Raw genomic sequence first — 19,645 nt, 5'->3', positions numbered from 1 at the left:
TTCATTGAAAATTGTTTTTTATTAATGATTTTAACTTTGAGGTGTCAGATTCACTGTTCAAATCTTCGTAATTCTTAACCCCAAAGGTGGAGCTTAGATGACTAGGGATATTTAAAAAGAAGACTTAAATTATTGAATGATCAGGGAAATCTGGGGTGAATTAGTCTTGATAATCTTGAATGGTGTAGCAGACTTGAGGGGCCCAGTGGTTAGCAAGTGTGGTCACCGTACTCCAGGACAGAGTGTTGAGTATGGATATTTGTAGGTCATGTATAAGGTGTTGCTGAGGTCCCATCAAGATTATTGAGTGGGGGAGGAGCCGGAGGAAATCCAAGAAGACATGGGGAGATCATACAAACTCCTTATAGACAGTGCTGGATTAAAACCCCGTCCCAATTGCTGGTACTGTAACAGTGTCGCACAAGCTGCTAACTAACTGTGCTGCCATAATGGTGGTGTGTAGATGGTGTTATTGTTGTACTGAGCCACACCGTCATGCATGTAAAGTGAATAGAGCAAGGGGCTAAGAACGCAGCCCTGTGGTGCTTCAGTACAGATAGAGATTGTGGAGGAGATGTTCTTAACCAATCTTCACTGACTGACATGAGGAAATCCAGGATCCAATTACACAGTGGAGTGTTGATCCCCAGCTCTTGGAGTTAGCAGATCAATTTTGAAGTGATGCAGATGTTGTATGCCGCCCTGTATTCGATAAAGGACATCCTGATGTGTGCGTCATTGCTATCCAGGTGTTCCATTGATTTGTGCCAAGCCAGTGAGATGGCATTTGCTGTCGACCTGTAGGAAAATTGGAATGGATTCATGTGGCTGCTCAGACACAAGCTGATATGCTTCAACACCAGCCTCTCAAAACACTTCATCCCTGTGGATGTGAGTCCCACTGGTTTGTGGTCATTTAGGCAGATTACTGCAATATTCCTGGGCACAGGTATGATTGAGGCCTGTTTAAAACAGGTGGGGACCACACCCTGCCAGAGTGAGATGTTGAAGATATCTGTGAATACACTGACAAGTTGGTCAGCACAGGTTTTCAATACTTAGCTGGTGCTCCGTCCGAACCAGATCCTTTTCTTGGAATCAATATTCTGGCCCGTCAAGCCTGCTCCACCATTTAATAAGATCGTGGTTGATCTGGCCATGGTCTCAGCCTCACTTACCCGCCTGTTCTCCGTGACCTTTAATTCCCCCACTATTCAAAATTCTGTCCATCTGTGTCTTAAATGCATTTAACAAGGCAGCCACTCCATGAGTAGAGAATTCCACAGATTCACTACTCTCTTTCATAGATGGAATCAATATATTCTAGTTTGTTCAAACCAATCAGTCTTTCACAGATTACCAGCTTTCTAACCCCTCACCCTCCTCCATCCCCCAATCTGGTCCCTCTTTCCCAATACTGAAGGTCACTCTGATTATTATTCTACTCCCTTCCAATCTCTCTAGTATTTAGTTACTATTTCTAATCATGAAAGACCTGAAATGGGCCCTGCAAACCAAAAGATGACCATTCAGCCCATTGTATGTTTCCTGGCTCAGTGAAACTGCTTTCATACACTGAGTCAGTGTTTCAATAATAGTCCGGACAGTTCTGTTTGGTACAAATTTCCATATGCCAAATGATAACATGACTCATAGCCTTATAATAGCATGCAACTTTTCAGTTTGGTAAAAGGAAATTCAAATGAAATGATACCTCTATTTTTCTGATAAATGGCAATTGCTCTTGACCGTCAATGGTTGCTAAGGAGTAAATTGGTTTATAATTGGTTTGTTTCATGTGTTAAGTGATGACAAGTTGCCTGGGTAAGGGTTGTGATTCTGATAAAAATTGTCTGGTGACGCATTGACAGGAGCCCAGGTTATCAAAATCCTCCCCGTGTTTCAGAGGGAGCTAATCTGAGGTAGGATTTCAAGCCAATGTTGTTGGGATTACATCTGGATCCACCTCAGGTTTACAGCTTGACTTACTATCTACCATAGGCAAGACCATAGGAAATAGGAGCAGCAGATGGCCATCCAGCTCCTCCATTCAATAAGACCACAGCTGGACTGACTGACTGCTCCACTTACCTGCCTGTTCCCCATTACCCTAAATTCCCCACTATTCAACAATCTATCTTTCTGTGTTTTGAATGCCTTTAATGAGGTAGCTTATACTGTTTCCTTGGGCAGAGAACTCCACATATCAATGAGTCTTCGGGAAAAAAAAGTTCCTCCTCATCGCCATCCTAAATCTTCTCATCCAAATCTTGAGGCAATGACGTCTTACTCCCAGTGGAAACAACCTCCTTGCTTCTATCTTATCTATTCCTTTCATAATTGTATGTTTCTATAAGATCGCTGTTCATCCTTCCAAACTCCAATGAGTATAGTCCTAGGCAACTCAATCTCTCCTCAGAGGCCAAGCCCCACATCTCCAAAATCAACCTTGTGACCCTCCTCTGCACCACCTCCAAAGCCAATATATCTTTTCTCAAATGAGGAGACCAAATCTGCATGCAGTACTCCAGGTGTGGCCTGACTTTTATGCTGTACAATTGCAGCAGAACCTCTACTCTTGAATTCAATCTGTCCAGCAATGAAGGCCAATATTCCATTAACTTCTTCCTTACCTGTTGTACTCACAAACCAACCTTTTATGATTCATGCACAAGCATTCCCAATTCTCTCTGGGAATTGCAGCATGCTGCAATATTTTATCATTTTAATAATAATCCTATTTCCTATTTCCAAGGTCAGAGCAATACTATATCATCACCTCTACATCAGAGTAAATGGCTCCTAGTTCCATGTGATGAGACCAGCAATGGACAGGGAATATAGAGGTAAAGGGCCTAAAGAAATATCACCACCCCTCCCCCCATTACAGCTTCCCTTTGACCACACCTTAACCCTTTGAGTTCAGTAGTCAAGCTTTCATGGACCAGAACTCATGAGATGTAATAAATCCCTAGATCACACAATAGAGAAGTTCTTGGCTGTTACCAAGGAGAACTCTTAGACCTCTGAGGAATAATTCATTGGAATCTTTAATGCTGAAGTGTGAGGGAATGAGGCCACCTTGAGATTTGACTGCAGACAAAAGAGTGACAAACGAGTTAAGCCCATCTCAGGCGCTGACCCCATCCATTGACTGCATCTACGTGAAACACTGCTTCAAGAATGCACCCAACAATGACCAAAAAAGCCTATGGGATTCTGGGCTTCATTGATAGGGGAATGGTGTATAAGAGTAGAGAAGTCATGTTGCAGCTTTATAAGTATCTGGTGAGACCACATTTGGAGTATTGTGTCTAGTTCTGGTTGCCCCATTATAGGAAGGATGTGGAGTCTATGGAAAAGGTGCAGAGAAGATTTACCAGGATGTTGCCTGGATTGGAGGGCATGTCTTATGAGGCAAGATTGGCAAAGCTGGGACTTTTCTCTTTGGAGCGTAGAAGGATGAGAGGGTACTTAATCGAGGTCTACAAAACTATGAGAGGCATAGATAGGTTAAAAAGACAATACCTGTTTCCTAGGGTGGGAGCAACTACCACTAGAGGACATATGTCTAAGATTAAGGGAGAAATGTATAGGGGAAATATCAGGGTTTAATATTTTACACAGAAAGTTGTTGAGGCCTGGAATGCCTTGCCTGGAGTGGTGGTAAAGGCTGAAACAATAGGGGCCTTTAAAAGACTATTAGATAGGCACATGGACAAAAGGAAAGTAGAGGGTTATAGGGTAGGGAAGGTTCAGCACTTTTATATGGTTCAGCACAACATGGAGGGCTGAAGGGCCTTTACAGTGCTGTAGTGTTTAAATGTTTAATGTTTAACACTATAAAGGACCCCCGTCACCCTGGTAACAACCTCTTCTCGCTGCTACCTTCAGGGAGAAGGTACAGAAACCTGAAAACCAGCACCTACTCCAGGTTTTGATGAAGGACTTTGGCCTAAAATGTCAACCATTTTTTTTATCCCACTGATGGCCAAGACTAAAGCCTCACAACATTTCATCCTTCAGTGGGAGACTATATGGGCTGTTGCTCCCCTCATTCTGAGTCTGGCTTCTCAACATTTATTTGTAAAATAGTACTCAACAAGGCAGCCACAAAATGTGATTGTGAGATTTTAATGGAACCTTGCTGTCCAGAGGGAGGGTGTATGGCTAATCAAGCCCGTGACAGTTCTGCATCTTTCTCCATTAACCCTCCACTCTCCTGTTGAATCCACTTCCAGAACACAGCAGCTTGATGCATAAAGATAACCCTCCTCCCCTTCCATCTGGTTTTTCTGCTGATCCCCTGCTCTCCATGGTCTCTGGTTGAATCTCTCCTGCAGAGCTAGTTGTCCTAATTTACTTTGTTCTACCATTAGTCTAAAGGGTGGCATGGTTACCACTATTACAGTGCCAGCGACTCAGGATCAAATCCACCACTATCTGTATGGAGTTTGTTTGCTCTCCTTCGGGTTTCCTTCGGGTGCTCCGGTTTCCTTCCATGTTCCAAAAATGGTCACATGGGCTATGTGGGCTCATGGGTCAGAAGGACCTGTTACCCTGCTATCTCTCTAAATGATTCTTCTTAAATCATTTCCGGCATGGTGAGGTAACTACTGTGACAGAGTGTCAGCAAACCCAAGAAAGGGCAAAGTTTAAGAGCCATGCCAAAACTCTCTGCAATAACACTGACCATAAAGAGATGCTTCATTAGTGAATTACTGAGATCCAAGGCTGAGCCAAATACCAAGCATTTCATCTTCTGAATGTTTTAATGATGTCAGGGACTGAGAGACACTTACAAGGTCGACACAGAATGGAGCTCTTCATCACTGCCTTCTTGACTGATTGTAACAACTCATGTTAACAGCTATCACAGTAACTCACTGTCTCCAGATGTGATCCTCCTTCAAATCAACCGCATCTGCAGATTCGCCATTTGGTTTAAGTGGAGCTCAGAACACGGAGGCAAAGCTCTTGGCTTTGTTGATCGATTTTTACCTCAGAGCAGACACTTGCCCTTTTTCCATTGACATCCCAATTAATTGGATGTGCAGTGCCATGGTTAAAGAAGCCATTTTTGCTGTTTCCACTGGGCTACTTTTAACTGGGACACAAACTGCTTTCCCACTGACCACAAATCATCCCCAGGGATAGGAGAGTCTACCTTCAACAATAGTTCAAGGCTACATCTTGTCCTTTGTCCACTGGTTTTATCATCACACTAGCATCAGCTGATGCCAGAGATATAAGCAGGGGCCGAGGCTGTCAATCCTCAACGAGATTTTATGTCATGTGATGCCAACGTACTGATTGTTTCTTTTCCACTGGACCCTTAACCAGTAAATTGGCTGTCAATTCTTGGGACAAAGTTTCAGTGGAAAAGGGGTTAATGAATTGCTAGAGGACTCACAAGTCAGACTGCATCCATGGGAAGAAATGATCCGTCAACTTTTTGGGTGTGGACCCTTCATCAATACTATCTCAGGGGGTTGCATTCCGACCCAGATTTGTGAGTGAGACCTGCACTCGAGAGATTTGAGAACAAAACCCAGGCTGTCAATTCTGGTGGAGTATTGAAGGAATTCCACTCTATCAGAAGTGTTGTCTTTTGGATGAGATGTTACACTGAGATCTCCTGGCCACTGTTTCAAAGAATTGGGGTTCTACCAAGATTTTGGGGTCTAATTTATTCAATATTCAAGATTTCTTTATTGTCAGGTAATCAATCGTACAGAACATGTAATATTACACAAAATTGCCTTCTGCCGACGAAAGGCAAATATTTGCTATAAGTGTCACCTGCTGCCCCTTACTGTAAGAGAAAAAGAGAGGCAAAAGAGAGTCCCTTCAGAGTCACTGAGTGTTTGTGGATTCGCCCACAGCGGTCTGACTGGAGGCGAATGATTATACAATCATTAACATAAACTAAACCAATGGACTCATTATTTACTTCGCCGAACACCTATGCTCTGTGTGTAGGTCTAAACTTGAGCATCCTGTCGCTAATAATTCCATCTCCCCCACCTATCGGTACAGTGAGATGTCTGTCTTGGCCTCATCCATTGTCAGGGTGAGACTAAACATAAACTTGAAGAAAAACACATCATATTCCTCCTTAAATCCAATGCAATGAACATTTATTTTTCTAATTTTAGGTAACCTGCCACCTCATTTGATTCCACTGTTCCAAACTCTTCTTTATCTACTCCTGCACTTTATTTTTTTCTCTGTCTCCAACTTTTCATTCTCCCCAATTCTCTCCACTTCCCAATGGTCTCTCTCTCTCTCTCTCTCTCTCTCTCTCTCTACTGCCTGCACCTTCCACACCTTCTGTCCTATCACTTCTAGACCCTTCCTCCAGCTTCTTTCCCCTTTATCTATGTTATTTTAATAATTTTATTTTAGTTTTGATGAAGAATTCAGACCCTGACCACTGAGGTAACCATTCCTACCCATATCTGACCTGCTGAGTGCCTCCAGCAATTCTTTGTCTGCTTCTGGGTTCTCCATTGGCCTTATTGGAGCTAAGTCTACAAGAAGGGGTGCTCACAAACTGTCACACGGAACTCCTTCACCAATCAGAATCAATGGTGATGGAGATTGGATGAAATAGGTGTAGATGAAGACCAAAGTGAGAGAAACACCGATGGAAAGAGAGTACCAAAAATAAGAGTTTGACTTTTTAAAAATTTTCAACAGTAATAATGTGATTCATATATTTAGTTATGCATGCTGTGAGCTCTAAAGTTTAATTGGTAATGATAAACAATAAATACAGGAATTTAAATTTTAAATAAAAAAAAACAGGCCATTTTGGCCCACGAGTCTGTGCCACCCAATTTACACTCAATTAATTTACACCCCCAGAAAATATCGAACAGTGGGAGGAAACCGGAGCCCCTGGGGAAATCCCATGCAGACATTGCGAGAACAAACAAACTCCTTACAGACAACGAAGACATGAACCTCGGACCCGATCGCTGGCGCTGTAAAGGGATTGCGCTAACCGCTACACCAATTGTGCCACCCTTTTATTTAGAATTTAGAAGGATTGGGGGGAGGAATCTTACAGAAGTATATAATATTATGAAAGGAATAGATAAGGTAGAAGCAGAGAGGCTATTTCCACTGGCAGGATACACTGGAACTAGGCAAAGAAGGTTCCTTATGCTATTAAATACCAGTCTGCATTTGAAGCAGGGAGTTTAATGGGCAACTCACGGATTAAGCTCCTGTGTTCCCAGGGAGGTTGGAACTGCGGTGATTCTTAGCTTTGCCTCACCACAACCTGTCAACCATGCTATCAGTGTTGGTCTCACATTTCTGTCTTCAAGGAAGCTAACCCTGAGACTGATCTTCCTGCAGGAAAATGCATGTGTGGGCAGTGCTTCTGTTTCCCCCCTGGGGATGACCGAGTCCACGGAAAACTCTGCGAGTGTGATGATCGGCAGTGTGAGGACAGTGAGGGAATCATCTGCGGTGGTGAGTGGGTTAATTTCTTTTGGTAATGTGGAACCTGTCGTTCTGGATCTCCCACCTGTGAGCAGTAAGATTATTTGTCACCTTATACCTAATACAGTGAGAAAGTTTCTTCTATGAGCAGTCTTACAATACATCCATAGAAAGTCAAAGAATGAGAACAAAATTTACAGAGAATAGAGTTACAATGAAAAAAAATCGTTTGGTATGAAGCAGGTGGAACACAGTAGCACTGTTTTGGGGTTCATTCAGGAACTTGATGGCTTTGGGGACAAAACTGTCTGGTGCATGCTTTCTCACTCGAGCCTTCTTCCTTAGGGGAGGAGGGAGAAGGGAGTGTGTCTGGGGTGGGATGGGTCCTTCAGTGCATTGGCTGCCTTTCCTAGGCAGTGGGGAGATGTAGATGGAGACCATGGTGGGGAGGGAAGTTCTGAACTGCATTCACTGCATTCACTACCTTCTGCAGCTTCTGATTTTCAGCAGAGCAGCTCATGCCGGGAAGGATTCAGCATGTCGACTTTTGAAGGTGTACTTATAAAAGTCTTTGAGGGATATGGGAACATGTCAAACTCCCATAGTCTTCGAAGAAAGTAGAGGCTTTGATGTGTTCTTGACCATCAGTTTCGTTCCCAAAGCCATCAGGCCGTTGGACATATTTATTCCTAAGAACCTGAAGATATCTTCTCTTTTCACAGCACCATTGATGTATTCAGAAGTATGGCCTCTTCCCCCTCTCCTGAAGTCAGTGATCATCTCCTTCATCTTATTGATGTTGAGACAGAGGTTGTTGTTTTGACTCCATGCCACAAGACACTGGTTCATGGTGGCTGACCACAATCCAAGTCCAAAGAGGCAGGATGTATGGTGGATCCCTCATAGGGCCCACTGCTTCCTCCCCACAGTGGTTGCCATTCCATGTGTCACTATAAATATAGTCTGACAAAGGGGCGTAAGGAATTGGAGCAGGAGGCTCCTCGGTCCTTCCCACTATTCATAAAGATCAGGGCTGATCTTCAGAATCATTTTCCTGCTCTTTCCCCATATCCCTTGAATATCCAGAAAAATGTTGGACTGAACACACAAAGCCCTCTGAGGTAGCAAATTCCAAAGGTTCTGCTTGAAGAAATTTCCCATAATCTCACCCCTAAATGGCCTATCCCTTTCTCTGAGACTGAGACTCCTCATAGCAGGGGGAACCTCTTTTGTGCATGTCTGCCTCTGTAAGGATTTAAGTTCTTTTTTAAACTTAAGAGACACAGCACGGCGAGAGGCCCTTTTGGCACTCGAGCCTGTGCTCGCCAAATACACCCAGGTGCCCAATTAACGTATGAATCCCGTACATTTTTGGAAGGTGGGAGGAAACCAGAGCACCTGGAGAAAATCCTCGCAGTCATGGGGAGAACGTACAAACTCCTTATAGACAGTAGCAGATTTGATGCCAAGTCGCTAGTGCTGTAATAGTGTGGCACTAACCATTGCACTAACAGTGCCACCCTTAATTTTGTGAGCTTCAATTAGATCTCATCGCCTCTCTGCAGAGAATTCAGTTCCCATCTACTCGATCTCTCCTCAAAAAACAAAGCCAGTCTGTTGAATCTTTGCTGCCCTCCCTCTGGGCCAATTCCATTCCTTCTCAGGATAGCAGCAGGGACATAAAACGTGTGTCATGTCTCATACGTGTGATGAGTAAAGCAAATTCAGTTCACTCTTTAAATATATGCGCAGTGAAGCACTAACTGTGTTTAACAATCGATTTTTTACCTTGCAGTACATAAGCTTGATGTGCCGTGATGTTATATTTTATGTTGTTTAGCAAATTACGGGGAAGGTGGAGTAATTTGATTTAATTTACTTTGGAGCACCAGTTAGTCACAACTCTACTGACCTGAGTTCAAGCTTGACCTCTGTTGCCATCCATGCAGAGTTTGTACAAATCTCTTTGAGATTGCATCAGCTCCCCAGGGAGCTCCAGTTTCCTCCCACATCCTTTCGATATGCTTCTGGGATCATTAGACACTGTACATTGCCCTGAATAGCAAAAGTAATTAAAGGGCAGTTAACGGGCATGATATATAGAAAATAATTTGCTGGATTACAGGGAAAAATAACAAAATGGTAGGGGCTTACATGGAGGCCAGCATGGACCCAAAGTGCCGAACAGCTGCCTACGGTGTCAACATAAATATGAAATATAAGATAAGAAATAACTTGGCTGGAAATGAAGAAAAGAATAAAGCTGTTTTCATTAATGTATGGTTTGGGTGAAAACAACAGAAGTAGATGGCATTTATATAGTAAGTTAATGCAGCAGAACACCCCACTGGGTGTCATAGAAACTATAATTAATGCACAGGGAATACCTGGGTAGGTGGTCAAATATTCAGTCAAAGAGAGGCAGAGTGGGGGGTGGGTGGGCTCAAGTAGCTGAAGGCACAGCTGCCATTGGGGGAGTGATGGGAATCTAAGATGAACAGGCAGAATGGGAGGAGCACAGGAGAAGGTCACAATGATATCGCATGGTAGAAGGCAAATCTGGTCCATGGAACCTGTATCACGCAATGACACCCAATGAACCTACTAATCTCGTGTGTCTTTGCAATGTGGGAAGAATCTGGAGCACCTGGAAAAAACATGCAGGCCATGGGGAGAATGTACAAACTTCTTACGGTCAGTGGCGGATTTGAACATTTGAACTGTAATAGAGTCGTACTAAACGCTAAGCTAACTCTGCTGCCCTGAGATGAGTAAGCCCCAAAGAGATTTGAAAACAGAGCAAGGGGGTTATCTTTTAAAACTGAGCATGGCTGTCCAGGGAGCTGGGATAGGTCAGAGAGCACCAAGTTTACAAGACTTGGCCCAGGTCAGGAGACATTTGGGATTAACTCAGGTATGTAAGATAAGAACTTGTATGTGTAAATATCCATGGGCCTTTTTCCATTTCTAAAAACAGCATTAGCATAGTTACAAGGTCAGTTAGTGGAGTGTGATATATGGATTAAACTGTGGCGGCCCACAACCGCAGAGATCGGGCTGGCACAGTGCAAGGTAATAAACAGCAGCGTAACTCACTAACGCAACCCCAGCATCGCGAACCAGCGCGGTTGGAAGCTGAGACGGTACAAGACCAGCAGCCCTAAAATGGCACTGGCCAGGCTACCCAGCTAACAAAGCAACACCAGGCCAGGGAAAAAGGCTATTCATATGCAAGAATGTTCCCGTTTTTGTTATTCATGCGGCTGATGTCAGCCAATCAATCAAACGGTGGGAACTCCAACTGTATAAAAGGAACCTTTCCAGCCTCAATAAAGTCAGAGCTTAACTTCCCACACTGCGAGTGTGTGTTTCTTCGTAGCAGATGGCTACAATTGGTGACCCCGATGGTTTAGACAGGATCTAAACCCAACGATGGATAGAGAAGCAGCGATCAGCACAGTCGGCCTCAAGCTCCCGACCTTCTGGACAGTTCAACCCAATGTGTGGTTCGACCAGTCTGAGGCTCAGTTCCAGATTTGGGGCATCACATCTGAGACCACACGGTACTACCATGTGGTCAGCATCCTAGATCCAGAGACTGCAGACGGAGTGGCCAACTTCATACACAGGCCACCATCGGAAGGCACTTACACTGCCTTCAAAGAGCTATTAACCAATACCTTCGGACTCTCGCAGATGGGCTTGGGGACAGATCCCTGTCAGTGCTCATGAATGAGATGCTGGCCCTCTTGGGAGACCATGAACCGTGCATCAAGCAGCCATTCTTGGAGCAGCTGCCTGGGGACATCCAACTGCTTCTGGCTGACACAGATTTCAGTGACTCCCAGAAAGTCGCAGCACGGGCAGATATTCTGTGGAAGCAGAAACAGAAATGCTCGGCTACCATGGGGATCGTCTCAAAGTCTCACAGCCAGACCAAGGCAGACCTGAGATAGGAGCAGCAGGCAAGAGGCAGGGATGAGTCCAAGGAGAGATGGTGTTCCTACCACCAAAGATGGGGCACCAAGGCCCGCCGGTGCCGGTCGCCCTGTGAGTTCCAGGGAAATGGCAAGGGAGACTTGTTCAGAAAGTAATGAGGCATGGGATCCATGTAACCTTGCCTGTCTGGATTCAGAATTGGCTTGCCTGTAGAAAGAAGAGCATAGTAGTGGAAAGTATTCTGCCTGGAGGTCAGTGACTACAGTGGTCTGTTCTGGGATCACTTCTCTTTGTGATTTTTATAAATGACTTGGATGAAGAAGTGAAAGGAGGGACAATACATTAATGGGTAATATGAAGGTTGGAGGTGTTGTGGAAAGTGTTGAAGGTTGTTATAGGTTACAACAGGATATAGACAGGGTGCAGAGTTGGGCAAAAATATTACAGATTAAATTAAATCCGGATAAGTGTGAGATTATATATATTGGAATGTCAAAGTTGAAGGCAGAGTGCATGGTTAATGGTAGGACACTTAACAGTGTGGAAGAACAGCGGGACCTTAGGGTTCAAATCCCTAGATCTCCCAAGGTCACTGTGCAGGTTGATAGGATAGTTAAGAAGGCCTATGGTATGCTGGGCTTCATTTGTTGGTGGATTGAGTTCAGAAGTCAGGAGATAATGTTGCAGCTCTATAAATCTTTGGTGAAATCACACTTGGAGTGATAGAGTGCTAGTGATCCTCCTGACCACTAGAGGGAGTCAGAGACTAGTTTGTTGCAGCTCATTGGATTCGAGATGAATGCCTCCACCGGGTCATGAGTTCTATAGCTCGATAGTTCTATAGCTAATAAAGACCAGGGCAAGATCGACAAGGTTATCAAGACATTTGATGAATATTGTTCACCAAAGGAAAATGAAACGTTCCAGAGATGCATGTTTTGCTTGCACACACACCTACAGGGAGAGAGCTTTGATACTTTTTTAATGGACAAAATTAAAAGCAAGAACATGCAATTTTGGATCACTGCAAGATTCAATGATCCGTGATCAAATTGTGTTCAGGATTATTGATAAGAAAGTGAGAGAGAGGTTGCTGCGAGAGACAGAGCTTACCTTGGCTGGAGCTGTGAAGATGTGCAACGCCAATGAAATAGCTCTGCAGCATACGAAAAAGTTCGGTGAGAGTGAAAAAGCAAGTGAAAATGAAGGTGTAGCCATAGCCACAGTGTGTGTCCACATACACAAACAAAAAAATGAGATATAGGAAACAACAAAAAGATGGAGAGACATTTATTTGTAAAAGATGTGGCACTCAACATGCACTAAAACTATGCTCAGCCCATGGAAAAGCTTGTAATAAGTGCAAAGGGCAGAATCATTATGCAAAACAATGTTTCTCCAAAGGGAAACAAAACAGAAGTGAAACTGTACACACTATAGAAGAAACTGCGCTCAGTGAAACACTCTTCAATGGCATAATAGTGCAGAAAGACTATAAACCAACAGATGACACTGAACTGCCAAGTGTGAATAGAGTCGAGCAGGATGTGGACTGTGTCATTACATACAAATGGAACAAATATTCCTTTCAAGCTGGAAACAGGGGCAAAGGTCAGTTTGATCTGTAAGCATGACATCAGGGCACTGAAGATAAAGCCATACATCTATGCAAATCCTTTACAGCTCAAAACCTTCAATGGACAGAGCATCAACACAAAAGGTACATGTAAACTCAAGGTGAAAGTTAAAGATAAAGAGCACCAGCTTTGGTTCGCAGTGGTCCCAGATGAACATGAATCTCTCCTTGGTGACAAAGCATGAGAAAACTTAAGTCTAGTCAAGAGGATGTACCACATTAACAGTGCTAATGCACAGAACAGCATAGAGGAAATACTAGATCAATTTCCAGACATCTTCAAGGTGTCTGGAATCTACTGTTCACTATAAGATATAGTTAAAGGAGAATGCACAGCCAATAGTGCATGGACCAAGATGAGTTCCAGCGCCACTAAAAGAAAAGCTCAAGCAGGAACTCGACAGAATTATGTCACTAGGGGTCATAAAGAAAGTGGAGGAGCCCACAGAATGGATGAATTCAATGGTGTGTGTCAAAAAGAAGAACAGTGACAAATGCATGTGTTTGGACCCAAACCACTTGAATGCCAATATAAAGAGAGAACATTATCAGATTCCGACCAGGGATGAAATTACAAGTGAGATGGCCGGTGCAAAGTTTTCACTAAATTGGATGCACCACATGGCTTCTGGAAAATAAAATTGAATAATGATAGCACAAAATTCACCATTTGGCTGATACTCCTGTCTGAGGATGCCTTTTGGAATTTCCTCAACTCCACAGGACAATGGAGCACATCATAGAAGGCATAAATGGGGTACGTGTGTACATGGATGACATGATTCTATGGGGATCCACACAAGGACAACACAATAACAGGCTCATCAAAGAGCTACAAAGCATCCATAATTATGGATTAAAAAGTTAAACAGAGAAAAATATCAGTGTGGTGTGAATAAAATCATCTTTCTGGGAGATAAAATGTCAGAGGCAGGTGTGGAGTCAGATAAGTGCAAGGTGAAAGCAATTTTAGAGATGCCCAGATCCACTGACAAAAAAAGGGGTATTGAGAGTGCTGGGAATTATCAATTTCATTGGTAAATTAATACCAAACCTGACTTCCAAAACAATGTACCTAAAGATATTGTTACAGGACAAATGTGAATTCAAGTGGACAGACAACCACGAGGAAGAATGGGGACAACAGAAGACTATTCCAACTACAAAACCAGTACTTTTGACATTCTTTGACACATCCAGAAGGATGAAAATATCTATGCATACTTCAAAAGATGGAATAGGTGCTGTACTATATCAGGCTGTGGGAGAAGATTGGAAGCCAGTAGCATACACATCAAGGATGATGACAACATCTGAATGTTGATGTGCACAGATCGAGAAAGAGTGTCTAGGTCTAGTTTATGGACTCAAAAAATTCCACAGTTACATGTATAGCCTACCAACGTTCATGACAGAGACAGACCACAAGCCATTAATAGTGATAATCAAGAAAAATCTCAGTGCAATGTCTTCGAGAATCCAAAGAAGCTACAACATTATGACTTTGAATTGGTGTATACTCCAGGGCAACTTATTGTTTAGCTGATGCATTATCCAGGGAAAAAATGGAGAGTGAAGTACGTAATGAGAGTTCCACAGAGACATCTTCATGTGAATCTGATCACTCAATCTCTTCCTGTATCTGACATGAAATGCAGGTGAAACAGAAAAGGACACAGTTCTACAGAAGGTTATCAAGAATCTGAATGAAGGGTGGCCCAGTGGTGAATGTCAGCCATATTACAACATCAGAGCTGAGCTGAGTGTTGTCAATGGGCTTCTACTCAGACAGAGCAGGATTATCATTCATCAATCAACTGCAACAAAGATGCTGAAAAGAGTGCATGAGAAAAATAGAAATGAAAAATCCAAGAGGAGGGCCAGAACTGCTGACCTTGACAGGATGGTTTCCAGCTGTGAGACCTGTTTGAAACATCACACAAAGCAGGCAAAGGAACCCATAATCATAACTGATGTTCCAACAGAGCAATGGCAGAAAGTTAGGACTGATCTGCTCCACGTGGATGGAGATAATTACTTGTTGGTTATTGATTATCTATCGAACTACCTGGAGATTGCGCTGCTTCCTAATACGTCTGCTGCTTGTGTGATCAAATATATGAAAACGATCTTTTCAAGACATGGAATTCCTCAAATTGTCTACAGTGACAATGGACCATACTAAAACTGTAGAGAATTCCAGAACTTTGCTGAAGGGTATGATTTTCGACATGTGACTTCAAGTTCTGTACATCCAAAGTGAAGCGATAAAGCAGAGAACGGAGTTCACATTGTTAAACAGTTGCTCAAGAAAGCACAAGACAGTGGCTCAGATCCTTATCTAGCTCTGTTGAGCTACAGAGCTTCACTACTTGCATGTGCCATGTTACCTGCTGAGCTTCTCATGGGACGTGGACAATGCACCACACTTCCCTACTCTGCAGACCCAAACAAGTACAGAGATGTCAAAGATGTCAAATGGAAACAAAAGTGTCTGCCTTAGACACAAAAAGCAAAAGATGACAAGTCAGCAGTAGGCTTAGGGCCACTGGCACCACATGACACAGTGAAACTCAAAGATTCCAACACCTGGGACAAGAAGGCCACTGTTCTGGTGGTAGTAAATCCAAGATCCTACACCATCAGAACAGAGGAAGGTCAAATACTGAGAAGGAATGAAAGAGCCTGCTGAAAATTCAAGAGACATTGCAGGATATCAGGACATCAAGATGACAAAAAGAAATAAAACTGCCAGCAAGAGCAGCAAGGAATCAGCTACGATGCTAGGAGATCGACCTGAGGTGCCTCATGGTGGGGAAAATGCAGAGTCACCTCAAGGCCCACTGTGGAGGATAACACGCAGCCTGTGCAGCCCGCCCCACAGCAGTGCTGAGGTCCAGGTAAGACCGAACAAGGGAGAGGAAGTAATGCTACCCTGGTCCGACCAACAGATGGCAGTTGCCCCGAGGAGCAGCTAGCAGTGTGGTAGGAGTGGGGGTGGGGGGGGGCAGGCACGGGGCCCCCTTCCGCTGCAAAAGCTCCAGGTTAGGCGCATTTGCGTCAGGTATGACACATGCATTGCAGCCAGCTGGAGCAGCAGCAGCAGGACGGAGTGACTGGGAAGCGTGGGAACCAAGTCGAGTCAGGAAGCAGTGGGCTTAAGGAGATCCAGCGTCAGGTCGGGAGATGCAGCAAGCACTAATAATGGGAACAGTGACATTGGAGACAGCAGTGGTGATGGAGGCAGCAACAGCATCATGAAAAAGCTAGCCATGAGGCCAGGAGTCCTGGAAAAGACTTGTTCGCAAGACAAAGAGAAAAGGAGTGCATGAAGCCCTCCTTATGCAATGTATTGGAGGCCTTGGGTCTCATGGAGGAGAGACTGTTCCATGCCGTGGACAGAAGAGCCCAGGACATGGCCAACAAACTGGACAAGGTGCAGGGTGCCCTCTCAGGCCTAACTGTAAGAATGGCAGAGGTAGAGAACAGAGTGGACACAAATGAGGACAAAATAAATAGGATGGAAGATGAATTGGACGCATTGGTGAGGGAGAGGAATTGTATCTGGGATAAATAGGATGCCTCGGAATGAATCCCCAAAACAGCTAAAAAGAGAAAAAGGGCAAAGACGATGGTCAAGGATAAAAGGCTTTCACAAATAAAAAACTTAAGCACTCCAAACATATGTGACAGAGAAGGTCTTATTAAGATCGAGGCAGAATGACCCCATAGAGTCCTCTCCTGGCAGCTGAGGGCAGAGCAGACCTCAAGAATGATTAATGGGGTCCAGTCAGGGGATGATAGGATCTCATATAAGCCGAAGGAGATAAATGAAGCCTTCAGACAATTTTATGAAAAAAAATTGGATAAATCAGATTCACTGAGAAAATAGATGATTTCCTGTCAAAATTGGAGTTACCAAATTAAGGTCAGGAAGATCAGGAATGTCCCCTTCACAGAAGAGGAAATAGGAAATGCATTGAATCTGTTGCAAGCTGGCAAATCTCCAGAGGAGGATGGGTCCCCCCCCCTGAAATTTACAGGGAATTCAAAGATCTCTTGATGCCCATCTTCATGGAGGTGGTGGATCAGGTAGTTGAAGCCCATACCCTCCCAGAATCTTTCTCAATGGCAATTATTATGCTGATTCTTAAAAGAAATAGGGACCCATTGAAACCGTCCTTTTATAGACCTATTTCAATGCTGAATACTGACTATAAAATGTTTGTGAAGTTTCTGGAAAATAGATTGGTGAAACATTTGCTGAAGCTAACAAATGTAGACAAAGTGGACTTTGTACAAAAGAGGCAGGCTGCAGATAACATAAGCAGACTGTTGAGCATCATACATTTGGAACAGTTAAGAGATGACACAAGTGTAACCATGGCCCTTGATACTGAAAAGGCATTTGATAGGCTAGAGTGGGACTTCCTGTTTAAGGTACTGGAGAAATCGGGGCTAGGCCCAACTTTATAAATTGGGTCAGGGAGCTCCACCACATGCCCAAAGCTAAAGTTGTGACCAATGGGTAATATCTCCAGCCTTCCCACTACTGAGATCTAGTAGACAGGGGTGTCTATTGTCTCCAGCTCTATTCATTTTGGCAATAGAACCATTGGCTGAAGCCTTACGATGAGATCCGGACATCAAGGGGTTCAGAGTGGGTTGGGAATAACACAAAATCAACCTATTTGCTGATGACATGTTGATATATCTGACAGACCCAGCAAGCTCACTCTCCAACCTTCACTTTACTCTGGAATATTATGGGAAAATCTCCAGGTACAAGATTAATTGGGACAAGAGTGAAATTATGCCACTTACAAAAGGGAACTATAGTCAATTCAAAGAGAACAGTCAATGGAAGTGGCCACAAAAGGGAATAAAGAACCTGGGAGTCAGGGTGGACAATAATCTACAAAATTTATACAAGCTAAATTATAACCCTTTGCTCAAAAAAATTGAGGAGGACCTAAACAGATGGATGACCATGCCTATCACATTGGTGGGCAGGGTCAATTATATCAGGATGAGCATGTTTCCAAGGCTTCAGTACCTCTTCCAGAGATTCTTTCAGAATATTAATTCACAGGTAAGTGGGTTCATTTGGAACAGGAGAATGGGCAGGGTCTCCATGCAGATATTGTCCTGGGATTACAGTCTGGGTGGACTGAGATTACTAGACTTATTGGGCACCACAGTTGAGGTATAGGCACCTCACTCTTTGAGGGAGGAGATATACTCTCCTGGGCACAAATTGGTCTACACACGATAGGCAAGAAGATAGTAGAAGACTTTATTTATAAATGGGACTCTAAATTGTTAATCTGGCAATGAAGACGCCCTCTTATTAAAGCGTATTCATTATGTGTGGAACAAGTTTAATCAATGCATTGGGGTTAAAATGGAGTTGTCATCAAAAGCACCCCTGAGTCAGATTGGTTTAATAACATTGACAATAGGTAACAAGATCCTGGACACCTGGTGCCAGAAAGGGATCAAGTGTATTGAGGACTGTTATGAGCTGGGGCATCTTATGTCATTTGAACAACTTAAAAATAAATTGTTAAACTGGACATTCTTTTGCTATCTTCAGTTAAGGTCTTTTTTAAGGGACAAATTAGGTCTAGCTATGGTCCTACCGGTGTGCAGTGGCAAGGAGGCCCTGATTCGAAAGGGGAACATGCGTAAGTTTATTACGTCAATGTATTTTTTACTTCAAGCATAAAGCCCGAAGCCGGGTCTTCATAAATCGAGGCAAAGGCGGGAGTCAGACTTAGGTGTAACGATTGATGAACGGTGCTGTTCAGACCTGTGTCATGACAGCATGACCTCAATTATTAATACTAGATACAGGCTGGTGCAGTATAATTTTCAACACCAACCAGTTGTACAATTCATCGCAGAAATTGAACAAGGCTAAACTAGAAATTATAGATTGATGTTTTAGATGCAGCATAGAGACAGGAACCTTTGTGCACTCAACCTGGTCATGCTCCAAGGTGAGGTCCTTTTGGGTAGAACTGGGCCAAGTCCTAGAAAAAAATCATAGATAAAGAATTTCCACAGGACCCAGAGTTGTTTTCATTGGGAAACATCATGGACATAAAGCTTACGATGAAGCTGTCCAAATTTTAGATCCAATCTTTGTTGATTGCTTTGGCGATGGCCAGAAAGTGCATAGCGGTTGCTTAGAAGTCAGACCCTCAACTAGGCATTGTGTGCTGGAATGCGGAAATGCAGAGCTTTGTTCCCCTCGAGAAAATTACCAACAACTTAAGGGGGGAATACGACACCTTCCTTTAAATTTAGCAACCGTACCTGCATCACATGGGGGAAAATATATAGTGTAGTTCCTTGTGTTTTGTCACTCTGTCCTACCCTCTCCTTTGGGGGTTGGGGAGGGGGATCATCTTAATCAGGTTGAGTCATGAAAATTCAAAGACCTAGAGGCTGGTGGTTGGGTCCCGATCTTTCAATCTCTGTTCTTTCAGTGAGTTTGTTTTTACTGTCTCGTAGGAATTTTTTGTGTCTAATTGTTTTATTTTACTTTTTGGTCCTTATGTCCCTAATTTGTCAGGAAGTTAAAGGGACACTGTAAAATTCTACAGGAAT

General features: G+C 43.4%; 1 protein-coding gene across 2 annotated transcripts in view; it reads left to right on the top strand.

Moving 5' to 3' along the window:
- Positions 1–19,645, top strand: part of itgbl1 (integrin, beta-like 1) — a 209,054-nt gene that overhangs the window by 142,257 nt on the left and 47,152 nt on the right. For both annotated transcript variants that reach the window (XM_069892397.1, XM_069892396.1), the window contains exon 9: positions 7,369–7,485. In XM_069892397.1, coding sequence (XP_069748498.1) covers positions 7,369–7,485 — 117 coding nt within the window. The remainder of the gene's footprint in view (positions 1–7,368; positions 7,486–19,645) is intronic.

This window comes from Narcine bancroftii, chromosome 7 (genome assembly GCF_036971445.1).
Source record: "Narcine bancroftii isolate sNarBan1 chromosome 7, sNarBan1.hap1, whole genome shotgun sequence".
Classification (NCBI taxonomy): domain Eukaryota; kingdom Metazoa; phylum Chordata; class Chondrichthyes; order Torpediniformes; family Narcinidae; genus Narcine; species Narcine bancroftii.
The sequence above is the reverse complement of the archived record's forward strand: the minus strand, read 5'-3'. Positions and strand labels throughout refer to the sequence as shown.